Source organism: Ruditapes philippinarum, unplaced genomic scaffold (assembly GCF_026571515.1).
Source record: "Ruditapes philippinarum isolate M1 unplaced genomic scaffold, ASM2657151v2 ctg2913_1_1_1_1, whole genome shotgun sequence".
In the NCBI taxonomy this organism is placed as follows: domain Eukaryota; kingdom Metazoa; phylum Mollusca; class Bivalvia; order Venerida; family Veneridae; genus Ruditapes; species Ruditapes philippinarum.
In genome coordinates this window covers 25,001-38,865 of record NW_026864797.1, presented here as the reverse complement: position 1 = coordinate 38,865, position 13,865 = coordinate 25,001, and the positions used below count along the sequence as shown (strand labels likewise).

At 30.7% G+C, this 13,865-nt stretch overlaps 1 protein-coding gene across 1 annotated transcript in view; it reads right to left on the bottom strand.

The window, feature by feature from the left end:
• Positions 1-12,939: 12,939 nt before the first annotated feature.
• Positions 12,940-13,865, bottom strand: part of LOC132726836 (carbohydrate sulfotransferase 11-like) — a 4,077-nt gene continuing 3,151 nt past the window's right edge. Inside the window, exon 3 of the mRNA XM_060712214.1 lies at positions 12,940-13,865. This exon is cut by the window's right edge and continues 2 nt beyond it. Coding sequence (XP_060568197.1) covers positions 13,007-13,865 — 859 coding nt within the window. The 3' untranslated portion in view covers positions 12,940-13,006.

Sequence of the window (13,865 nt, the reverse complement as noted above, 5' to 3'; positions counted from 1 at the left end):
CACTTACTTGTAGCTGGTGTGGAAAATCAAACATTGAAACTAAACTGCAAAACATTGTAACTGAAAATCAAAGAACAATGAAACTGTAAAAGAGTTGAAATACACATAACTTATAGATTGCAGCACTTGGACCATAAATCAAAACATTACAAGACAGTTCACAAAAATGTTTCTCAGTAACTGTAGTCTATAACTTCTTTGATAAAGAATTTTTAACATGTTGGATAAATTCTTAGCTTGGCAATCAAACAAAACTAAATTAAAATGATGACTGTTTATAAAAAATTTGCATATTTCAAAAATGGATATAATTCTTTTGAACATTTGCCAAGATAAGTGATTTACTAAAAAATGTAAAACAAGCTTATTTCAAAGCATAACAAACATTTGGACAACTTTTCAACTATACATACCTCTACTATGTAGTTTCTTCCTTCGTTTATAAATGCTGAAGTTGCTTGAACTCGAACATCTAATGCCTCACTTCCTCCATAGTTGGCGTGTTCACATTGCTGGCTTGACCCTAGGTTCACTAGTTGGCTGGCTTTGGCAATAAAAGGTTTCATAATGTCGTCTAACCGTTGCTTTGACTTCTCACCAGTCAAACTTTGATTTGTATGGTAAAGAACAATGGATATAGGATACATGTGTATTTCTAAGATAACCACAAAACCTTGGCTGACACAACTGATGATCCCCAAAGTTATGGGAAATAAGGTTTTCTTGTAATCCATTCAAGCCACAGCAGTTCTTAGAAAGGGCATATGACACACACTTTTGTAAATGGCTTATAGTTATCTTACTGATTTAAATTCCCTTCTCATTTTGTAACCCAGAAAAGCTTTTGCCTATTTTTTTTATTGGGTAATTTTCTAGTTATGACCAGTCATTATGTAAAATATGAAGACTTTATGATAAATGCTTTTTTTCCAGGTAATCAGCGTAAACCATGTGGTCTACTAACAGACAGACAGACTGACGTTGCAAAACAATATACATGTATCCTATCTTTGAAGAAGGGAGGGGGCAAAACAAGAGCTGTCACAGGAGACAGCGAAGCTCGACTAATAAAATACTGGACGTACTAAGGAAGACAAAACGATGAAAGAAAAATCAATTATGTATTATTATGTATTATTATGTATTAAGTCATAGTAAAAAAAAAATGTTAACATAAATTCCAAGTTCAAGGGGGAATAATTCTGGAAATAGTGCTAGAGTTATGAACCTTGTCACACAACATGTGAGTAATAATAAGAAATATATATTTGAAGTTTAAAGTAGATACTTTAAAAAGTAAAGAAGTTATAATATTTCCTAAAGAAAATCCTGAGTTCAAAGAGAGATTAATCTAAAAATATTGCTTCAAGAGTTATGAAGCTTGTCACATAAGATGTAATTGATGACAAGGAATAAGTATATGTAAGTATTTGAAGTTTGAGGTAGATACCTTTAAAACAAAAGAAGTTATAGTAAAAAATAACATTTTTCAAGAAAAAAAAGTTTATGAGGAGATAATTCTTGCAATATTGGTGCTAGAGTTATGAACCTTGTCACATAAGATGTGGTTAATGATAAGGAACATATATTTGAAGTATAAAGTTGACCCCTGAAGAAATAAATAAGTAACAGTAAAAATATTATTTTTAAGGAAAATTCTAAGTTCAAGGGATGATAAATCTGAAAATATTGTTGCTAGAGTTATGAACCTTGTCACATAAAATGTGGCTGATGATAAGGAACATATATTTGAAGTTGATACCTTAAGAAATAAAGAAGTAATAGTAAAAAACAATATATTTTATGGAAAATTCTAAGTACAAGGGGAGATAAATCTAAAGATAGTGGTGCTAAAGTTATGAACCTTGTCACATAAGATGTGGTTGATGATAAGGAACATACATTTGAAGTATGAACTTGTTCCCTTTAGAAATAAAGAAGAAACAGTAAAAAAAAATAGTTTTTAATGAAAATTTTAAGTTTAATGGGAGATAAATCTGAAAATATTGGTGCTAGAGTTATGAACCTTGTCACATTATCTGTGGATGATGTTAAGGAACATAAATTTGATGTTTGAAGTTGATACCTTAAGAAATGAAAAAGTTTTAGTGAAACAAATTTACTGCACACAAATTTTAATCTGAAATCTGGACGCGGACGCCGGGGCGAGTAAGACAGCTCTCCATATACTTTGTATAGTCGGGACGAGCTTAAAATGAATATTCCAACACCATAATCCTGATTCCATCATGGCCCTTAGTTAGATGTAGGCTATAATGTGCCGGTTTTCCTAATCATCTGGAGTGACTATGTTTGTCGAAAACACAACTATAAATCATATCTGCCTTCACATGTAAGTCCAACAGTTTTTACTATTTAAAGATAAAACTGGAATCAATTCCGATTGGTCAGTTTTTATTCTAAATATAGAGCTTTAGAAAATCCAGTAACAGATCGCCTTTTGTAATGGGTGGAATTCAGAGCTACCAGTTGATAAATAGTTTTGCGCTTTAGTCAGATTGTATAATTCATTGTTTTCCTTTGCTCTAAATGAACTATTATTGAGACATAAAACACACCAAATAACGCCAAAATTATTCAAGAAGATTGATGTGATATTGTTGTTGTTTGTTTAGTTACAAAGTGGACAGGGTTTATGCTTCGATATCACATATGTTTTAAAAGCATTTATTCAGGTTTCAGGAGGAGATCTCTTTAAAATAAGCCTGTGACACAAGCCCCACACATCAAAGCTTTAAGGTGTATACTGATGTCGGGTCGTCCAGACTTCTGTCAGATTTTCTTTGTCTGGACCATATCTCAGAAACTATAAAGAGGTACCAACTCGAAACATTAGGTATTTATAACACATTGAGGGTAAGTGCACAAGAACCATCACTGTAGATTTTTTTTTAATTATTGCCCTTGCTTCTTTGGCACATTTTGTACATGTTTGTATTCCAGGCAGGACTGACAGTTCTAATTTGAGCTAAATATGTTAATCAAAATATTAAACACAGCAATTGATGCCTAGTAGGGTACCCCTGTATTGTATAATAATGGAATTCTGCCATATGTTATTTTGCTTAATAGCATAATTTAAGTACATAAAAATGCTGTTTATTCGAATTCCAGGCACATAAAGATGTATAGCAAGTTGTTTGTATTTTGACTATTTATATATGCTATTTCTATGATCACAGGTATTAAATGTGACCTATGTCATTGGTATTGCAATCGAAGACAAAAATTATCTTTTACCTCTGTGTTATAGTTACTATGAACCGTCTATGATACACTCTTTGTATTAACTATATGAATATTATTCTGAGTTGCATCTGTTGTTATATCACATGGCAGTTTAGTAAAATCATGACTTGAATATTGTGCATAATTAAATTACTTGATCCATGTAATAACAAATTGAACAAATTTTAGCTCTACTTTTTTCAAAGAAAAATTATAGAGGTATTGCTACAGTTGCGTCGGCTTTGCCGTCCGAACACTTTAACATTTATCATTATCTTTTTTATTTCTAGGTGTATTGTCTTCATACTTGGACAAGACCTTCAAGACCTTTAAGTAAACTCGACTGAACTTGACATTGACTTATCAAATCAATGACCTTGACTATCAAGGTCAAATTATTAAATTGTGCTTGTTTTTAGCTTTAAGTGACTATATTTTGGTTATTTATAAATGGATTGTCTTCATACTTGGATACAGTAATCTTTTGGAAAAAGTCATAAAGTAGACCAAGCAGAAAGTAACCTTGACTGACAAATGGCGTTGACATCCAAGGTCAGAATATGATATGTTGCTGGATTTTTGCTATAATTGCTTCTAACTTTCTTATTTATGAACGGAATGTTATCATACTTTAACATGTTAGCCTTTGGGACAAAACTGACATGTTGCCTAATTTATGTATAACTTTGACCTTGAAGTGACCTTGACCGTCAAGGTCATGCTATTGAATTTTGGTAAAATTGGTGTAACTTTGTTATCAATAGATAGATTTGATTGATACTCTGAACAAACAACACTTATGGCATAACCGACATGATGTATAATCTACTTATGACCTTGACCTTGAAAGTAAAGGTCGTGTTAATGAATTTTGCTAAAATTGGTGTAACTTATTATTTATGGACCGATTTCGTTGATTCTTGGACAAAACCTACATGTATGACCTTGACCTTGAAATGACCTTGACGGTCAATGTCATGTTATTAAATTTTGCTAAAATTTGTGTAACTTTGTTGTTAATGGATGGATTTGACTGATACATGGACAAATCAATACTTATGACAAACCCGTCATGTTTCCTAATCTACCTTTGACCTTGACCTAGAAAATTATTGAAATTCGTGTATCTTAGTTATTTATGGACAGACTTCATTGACTCTTGGACAAATCAACACTTATGACAAAACTGATATGTTGAATGTGATCTTTTGTATGACCTTGACCGAAAATTTATACAAAACAACACCTCTTTAACCACTTTACAGAATTTCATGAACTTTGGCGAGAATGTTCCCTGGGTGGCTGTTGCGTTAGTAGGTTGTAGGGATCTAAAAGGGATTTTAAAGTGGAAATTGTAAAAAGCTTCCCCCCTTAAGCTATGATAGCTAGAGCTTAGATAGTTGGTGTGTTGTATGTTCTGGTATATATTAGGAATCTCATTTTATCCTAAAAATGAATTTCAGTAGTTTTCTACTGTATTTATGTAAGTTATAAATGTGTTAGTCCTACAAAACATTATTTATTTTCTTCTGGACAGATTTGAAAAAGAAAAATCATATCCAATGACAAAATGAAACGAGGACAGAAGTTTAACAAATATAGTATCTTTGCTCTTACATTTTCTGTGAGAAATTGTTGTGTTTGATCATGTTGTACTATTGTACATGTAAATATATTATCAGAAAATAAAAAAAATATTCTGAAAATATCAAAAGATTTGTTCAGCTTTGTCGTTTGAGTATGAGCCTTATATATGCCTGAAAGAAATTTCTTGCATGTCATGTTATACCCCCTGACGTCCGTCCATCTGTCCGCACTTACATTTGGGGTTTATGTAGCTATGGGAACAATAGGTAAAATTTTCTTTGATCCTATTCATTTCGTAAAGTTTTTATATGCCTTTGTTTTGGTTTTATGTGACTTTGTGTCGCCTACTACAAAGTTTATGGTACAGTTACATGTACAATAAACAGTCATTAAATGTTAAACAAGAGGGCAATGATGGCCCTGATATCGCTCACCTGTATATAGTCTTTGACATGTAGGGATCACTTCTCCGTTGTCTGTCTATCTTTCCGTCCGTCACAAAACTTTGTCCGGACTACTCCTCAGAAACTACTTGTATGAAGTACCAAGTTTAGTTGTGCATAGCGACGGCATTTTCCAGTTCAACGATTTTTGTCAGAGTTATGGCCCTTTAATGATTTTTATTTTTAAAGTTTTTCCGGACTACTCCTCTGGAACTACTAGTGCAATTTGAATAAAACTTTACAAGATTGGTTTATCGCTCAAGTCCTTGCGCATATTGCACGGGTTTTTGGTTGAATGATTTTTGGCTGAGTTATGGCCCTTGAAAAAAAGGGTGTTTTGCATTGTTGCCGTTCGATCTTAACTTTCTTATAAATGAATTGATTTTCTTCAATCCTTGGCACAGCCTCCCTTTGGGTAAGCCTTTCAAGTAGACCAGACTAAACCTGACCTTGACTTATAAATGACCTTGACCTTGAAGGTCAAAATACTGAATTTTGCTAAAATTGGCTATCATTGGCTATAACTTTTTTATTAATGAATGGATTGTCATCAGACTTTTGTACAACAACCCTTTGGACCAGACTGAACTTGACCTTGGCTCATAGATGACTTTGAGTTTCAAGGTCAAATTATTGAATTTTGCTAAAAGTGGCATAACGTTGTTGTTTATTGACCAATTTGATTTATACTTGAACAAAACAACACTTACGGCAAAACCAACATTTTGAAACCTTCAGCTGTGACCTTGACATGACATTGACACAAAATTTGTCCAGACTACTTCTCAAATACTACTGGTGCGATTTCATCTAAACTTTACAGGACTGATCAGTATCAAGTGCAGTTGTGCATATTGTCACCATTTGCATATCGTCTGCATTTTTCAGTTCAATGATTTTTGTCAGAGTTCAGGCCCTTTAATGATTTTTATTTTTAAAGTTTGTCCAGACTACTTCTCTTAAACTACTAACACAATTTGAGTGACATTTTACATGATTGACTGGTAGATCAAGTTCTTGTGCATATTTACCTGGGTTTCGGTTGAATGTTTTTTGGCTGAGCTCTGGCCCTTGAAAAAAAATGCGCTTTGGCCCAATAATGATTTTAGTGTCGCCTGTTACACAGTAGCTATTACTTGCTACAAAGTAGCTGTGACATATATGGATTTCTTCCCTGTCGTGTCTGTCTGTCTGCTTCATTTAAATATCTCAGTTTAGAGTCGTTATAAATAAAAAAGGAATAGAAATAAGCAGGTTAATATTGATGTCAGGATATCAATTTTAATTTCTTTTATAACGTGAGACGTTTAACATAGAGACCCAGTCATGAAATTCCAACATAAATTAACAAGGAAAATTACCGATGAGACTTTCAACAAAAAATGCGCAAACTTACGTAATCAGAGAAAACCGTTATACCCTACTGCGTGTATGATCCATGTACGGCTTTAAACAGTATTGACTACGATTATCGCAATTATTGTATAAAAAACAGTTTATTGCCTAGATAAGTCACAGGGTTAAACAAAAGGTTTCGAAAAAGTTATCCCGCCAAATGCTACTCTCATCTTTGATGTTGAATTACTTAAAATTAATTAGAAAAGATAAGACAAGCTTTAATGTTTTTAAAAATCCTCTCCTAAGATAACATAAGCCCAACAGCAACAAAATTACACAAATACATCTAGAAGTTGTGTTTGATTGTAAGGTTTCTTAGCTTTAGAACAATTGTTTTTCTTTGCATTATTTCATCAAATAGATGTGATCAGTACTTAAGTGGTGCCATATGTTTAACTACATGATTAATGAAAAAAAAAAATGTTTTGGATGGAAAAGAAATCCTCTTTTATGTAAATATACAGGTCCTTTCAATGTAATCTTTCAGTAATGTGGTATGTTTATCTACTGGCTTATTAAGTTATTATAATTGTAAATTGTAAATCAATTGTTTAATCAATTTAATCAATTAACAAATAATAAACTATTTTTTGTAATCATGGTTTATTCAATTACATAGCATTTTTATACTGGGTCAAGTGTTCATTAAGATACTTGGTTAAGGAAAGTGGCGGCTTGGTCGAGTGGTAAACGCGTCGGACTAGTAGTATACTGAGATTTATCATGCAAAATCACCTGGAGTCATTCGAAACCTTCACAGAAAAAGTAAACTACTTAATGACTGGTAACTCGATATATTTTAAAAAGGGGAAAATTTTATTTTTTGGATCTTTTGCACATGTTTCCGTTACCCCGAAGAACAAAAGCTATGTACAGAATACAACATGTCTCAATAAATAAAAAGCAATTTTTCAGTAATCAGAAATACATTATGCTTACGGGAGAACCATTCCCCATCAAAATAAAAAATGAACTTCAAATCTTATCTATAACACATTTTCCAGAGTGGAACCGTTCCCCCTTAAAAAGTACAGATATTTTAATACTTGATCAAATACAATGCAATAATTAAGAAATAAGAGCCATGTTACCGGTAAGAGGGAACCATTCCCCCATCAAAATAAAACAAAAAAAACTTTAAATCTTATCTATAACACATTTTCTAAAGTGGAACCGTTCCCCCTTAACAAAACAGATATAACAATTTGATAGAATAAAATTCAATTATTAAGAAATTTAGAGTCATGTTACTAGTAAGAGGGAACCGTTCCCTCATCGAAATAAAAAATAATTTTCACAAGTTATCTATAACACATTTTCTAGAGTGGAACCGTTCCCCTTTAACAAAATAGACATAACAATTTGATAGAATAAAATGCAATAATTTAGAAATTTAGAGCCATGTTACTGGTAAGAGGGAACCGTTCCTTCATCGAAATAAAATATAAATTTCAAAACTTATCTATGACACATTTTCTAAAGTGGAACCTTTCCCCTTAACAAAACAGATATAACAATTTGATAGAATAAAATGCAATAATTAACAAAAATTTAGAGCCATGTTACATGTAAGAGGGACCGTTCCCTCATCAAAATAAAAATAAATTACAAAACTAATTTATAACACATTTTTTTTAAAGTGGAACCGTTCACCACAAAAAACAACATACAGATAACCAATTTGATGAAGCTAAGAATTTAGACTGATGTTACAGGTAAGAAGGAACCGTTCCCTCATAAACAAATAAACAAAAACAAAATTATAAAACCCAATCTATTACACATTTTCTAAAGAGGAACTGTTCCCCTTTAAAAAAACAACTAAAAAAAAATAGATTAAACAATTTCATATAAGTAAAAATGTAATACTTTAGAAGTTAGAGCCAATTGTGACGGGTAAAAGGGAACCATTCCCTCATCAAAATAGAAAAAATATCTGTAATACATTTTATTAACTAAAAGTGGAACCGTTCCCCCTTAACGAAACAGATAAAACAATTTGATAGAAATAACAAATGTTATAATTATATTTTGAGCTAAGAAAATTAATTAAATTTTTTGGTCTACAATCATTCTATGTACAACAAACAGTGATAATAGGTTTTTTTTATAAATATAATATTTAATAATTCATTAATTTCTACGCCTTACTCTTAAAAAAATGGCGAAAAACGAAAACCACCTTTAAGACTGTTTGTTGGATAAAAGTAAATATAAGTGCAATTAAAAGTTCTGACCTTAAACTTAACTTGAAATCACGCATCGATCTGTCACATTAAAGATTTTATTAATACCATCATTATAGGTGCCGATATTAATACAGTATATTTTCCTTACAAACAAATATCTACCAGCTTACTATCCTATCTTACTATAACAAATAGTGACATTAGATGGGGTCTTTTTTGTATATATATATTGATACAACAACTAATTGATTGATTCCACAGAACTCTTAAAGAAATGGCAAAAAAAAACGAAAACCTTTAAGAGTGCTTGTTGGAAAATATAAATATTAGTGCAATTAAAAGTTCTGACCTATAACCTTACTTGATATCATGCGCTACAGAGCTTTAACTGCAAAGCAAAAATGTGGGAATGATTCTCATTAATGAATATATATCTGATGTCAAATTTAGGTTTAAATATAATTGTATGCTTTTTCCCATGCTATAAATATGACTGAAATTAACATAGAATTAATTCATAGTAAAAACAATAAATACACAAATAAACTAACAAATTCCCTCCACATAAAAACAGATCAAGTATTCAAAATATTATCATATATTTGAGCTTCCATCAATACTAAAATATACAAGATATTTAGATTCAAAACAACAATGGAAAAATAACAAACAAATTATAATATATACACATATACAAAAAAGTTTGCATTTTATTCTATCAAACTTTTAAATCTTGTTTTGTTAAGGGGGAACGGTTCCACTTTAGAAAATGTGTCATAGATAACTTTTGAATTGTTTCTTTTATTTCGATGAGGGAACGGTTCCCTCTTACCAGTAACATGGCTCTAAATTTCTAAATTATTACATTTTATTCTATCAAATTGTTATAACTGCATTTTTAAGGGGGAACGGTTCCACTCTAGAAAATGTGTTATAGATAAGATTTGAAGTTTATTTTTTATTTTAATGGGAGAATGGTTCCCTCTTACCGGTAACATGGCTCTTATTTCTTAATTATTGCATTTTATTTGATCAAATTGTTATATCTGTATTTTTAAGGGGCAACGGTTCCACTCTAGAAAATGTGTAAAAGATAAGTTTTGAAATTTACTTTTTATTTCGATGAGTTCCCCCGTAAGCATAATGTATCTCTGATTACTGAAAAATTGCTTTTTATTTATTGAGACATGTTGTATTCTGTACATAGCTTTTGTTCTTCGGGGGAACGGTTCCCCCGAAAACATGTGCAAAAGAACCAAAAAATAAAATTTGGATGTTCACTTTAGCTGTTTGTCTTTTACTTTTCACAAAACAATACCATCACTTTAGCTGAACATAATGTAAAAATAGTGCATTAAAAAGGGGAACGAGTGTATTTCCCCTTTTTTAAAATATATCGAGTCTCATGTAGAAATATTTAACAAGCACAAAACTGACAGGGATTAAATTTTGTAAGGCCATGAAAAATGGCTATCAAAAAACATAAAAATAATTATTTTCTTCATCTTTGTCAAATGACTTGTGAATTATTAGATTTTAAATCTTAAATATGTTCTAGGCTCTTCTTTTGATGCAGAAATTTACTGAAGTCTATAAAAGTCATACTGAATATGTCTAATTTGAGTAAAAGAACACCCAGAATGTGTATTGAAAAATGTACTCTATTTAGTATGGCTCAAGTAAATACTTTTCAACTAAGATTAGAACGAAACAGCACCGCCCTTTTATATGGAACTGCGAAATGTAATTGCGTTTACATAAGTTAATTTTAATCTTATCTTAATGAGTCTAATTTTCATTTTCTCACACAGACAGGTGCAAATTCAAAACCTATGTAATTTGTTTTAATTCATTTCAGAGTAAAAAAAAAGTTTGGTATTTTAAGCACTTAAGTATTAAATAATAAGTGTTTATCTTCAGATATCCCATTGTAAATTTCTTTTCCTTTCATGTTTGGGAATGTCATGGAATTAAATTATTGTGTAGTTTTGTTGAGATGAAATGTGTTTTGTCTTATGGAAGAAATATGCTATATGGTAGAGATGAAACTTATTTTTTTAATAAAAATATTAAATGAAAAGTGCATTATTGAAGGAATGAAATGCATTGTGTTATATGAAAGAAAATAAACCTATTGGGTCATGTTGAGGAATAAAATGTTTTGTGTTAAATGGAAGAGACGAAATATATTGTGTTATATGGTAGAGATGTGATGTATTGTGATTTGTGGTAGACGTGAAATGCACTGTGTTGTATGAAAGAGATAGTATTTATTGTGTTATATTATAGAGATGAAATGTATTGTGTTGTATAGAAATGATGAAATGTATTATGTGATAAAATAAACTTATATTACCTCTTAAATAGTGCTATTCATACTTTTAAACAAAGTAATGTGATTACTGGATTAGATTAACCTAAGGTTCATAATGAACCTTCCCATGTTTTATCCAATTTTAAATTTCAGAACATCTGGTTACAAGGCTTAAAAATGACTCGCGCTATAAAATTTGTCACTGAGTGCTCAGCTTTTGGTATGGAAAACCCAAAAAAACCCAAATTTTGTGTTTCATTGTCAGAAATGTAAAACTCAAATTATTCCCCCGTTTAAATATTTCCCCCTGGTCCAAAAAATCTTTCATGCAAGCATAAAATAATGTTAAACTAAAAAATTATTTGATTTTTTTTTTTAAAATGACCTGTGTCAACAATCGTGTTAAAATTTATTTTCTTTTGTTTGTTATTTTTTTTTTAATGTAAAATTTAATTTAACCCTTTATTTTGCACATTATTGTACTACATTTGTTAATTATAACCCCCCCCCCCTACTTTCAAGATAGGAAATTATGTACAATAATGATTATCCTGAAATATTGTCTCTTTATAAGCTGTACTCGGATAGTGGAGCGTGTTGTCTCCCCGAGAACTCTTGTAATCTAAAGTGGAAATTAGCAATGTTTGTCCACTTGATATATATATAATATATACCGGTCACCTTACAGAATATACTATACTAAGCAAATATAAGGGGGGGGGGGCAATTTTTTGTATACTTATTTATAAGGTGTATCGGAAAAATTGAATACAGCCAAACATTAATTGAGCTTTCAAGGCTACAAATGTGTTGATCTTTAAAAATCAATTCTACTGAAAACTGCAAATTGTCCCCTTAATAGATGTTTAAAGGAATTGTCCTCTTATGCCTAAATCATTGTTATATAATGTTTACCTTAAATCAAAATCTATCTGTTATGTTTAAAATGTATGTTTGGTAAAAGTCTTGTCCGAAGTGTAACACAATACGCTTTACTTGTCTTTACTTGTTGAAAATAAATGAGAAATTCTTAAATCGTTTGCCTAAAAAAGGCCTTTAATTTAAAGTGCACTGTGAAATACTATACTTATTAAGTTATTAGAGAATTAAAAGAGTAAATGAAGTGCGTTGTGTCTTAAGTCAACACACAATGGTAACAGTCACATAGTTTCAATTGAATTCAATTCACTAGCTTTATTGTACAAAAGCTCTCCAGCCCATACAAAAAGTATAGAATATACAATACAAATTAGCATTGCTGTATATATAGTAATGGTAACATTTCTAATGCAATTATAAAGTACAATCTGAATATAAATTGTTCAAAACATTTAAGGATTTTTTTTTCTTTAATTGCAAAATAAATATACATAGCAACATTACATATCAATGACTCGTCTTATTATTATCAGTTTAATTATTATAATTATAATTATTATTAATATTATTAGTTTAACTGCTATAAATATGTTTATCTTTCCGTTCGATTTTTCAAATACTTTCCTAATAAAAAAAAAAAAAAACATTTGCTTTGTACGTTACGGTTTGTGAATGTTAATAACAAAAAGAATAAAATGTCCGGAAACTTACAAAATAATACAAAATTAAGTTTATTTTTCATAAACTTGTAAGAAATAAATATTAACAATAGCCACCCAATTTGTGAGTTGCTGTATTATCCAAAATCAAATACCTAACATTATACATTTTATTCAAAATATCCAAACAAAACGAAATTTTATCAACTAGAAAAAGCAGCTTGATGTATTGTTAAAATGTGTTATCAAAGAAGTTAAACAATTATCATTTTGTTGCGTTACGTTATTTCAATGTATATCACGACTTTTTAGCTTGATATCTGACAAAGAAGGGATTGTGTAATTGAATAAAGAAAAATCATAAGCATATATATTGATAAGACTGTTAAAGGTGTCTTGGTCAACATCACTTAACGTTGATGACAACAATTCTTCTGATCTTGCATGCTTGTAACGTTTATCTCTCCCCGGGAAGATAAATTTGTCTTGTATATTAAGCAGTTCCAGTAAAGTATTGACATCCTGATCAAAAGTTTCATATGTTCCAATAAAATTGTAGTCTATAAAACACGGATGGCAAAGGTCGTTAAATAACATCCAGTGTTCTTGGTATCCCTCTTTGATAGTCCTTTCATCTGTCAAGTATCTTAGAAACTCTAAAAATGTTATTGAACCTATTGCGGGTGTTTTGTTTGATTTAGATCTTTGTACTATTTTTTTTCCGTATCTAGACACGAAGTATGGATTTGTTGTTGTAACAAATTTATTTCGAAATGCTGAAATAAGACGCACTAAAGGATTTCTCACAAACAGTGCTTTGGTATAGTATTTCAAGCGGTATCTTATTTCAGAAGAAGAATACGCTCTTAAACTAGAAATGTTCTTTTTTAGAACATGAACAGAAGCGGGATTTAGCTGCAAAAAAAATGACATATCATTTTCATTACTTTCATTTAACCATAAAAACAATCGTAAAAAATTAGTACACGCAACCTTCGGAACATAGCAGAACATTATTCTATATTTGTCATTCACTATTATATTTTTAAATGTATCGACGTCATATTGTTTACCATAATTAAATTTGTTGCACACTTGTCTGACTATACGTGCCCGCGATGATATGTTTGCTTTTTCAACTCGTCTT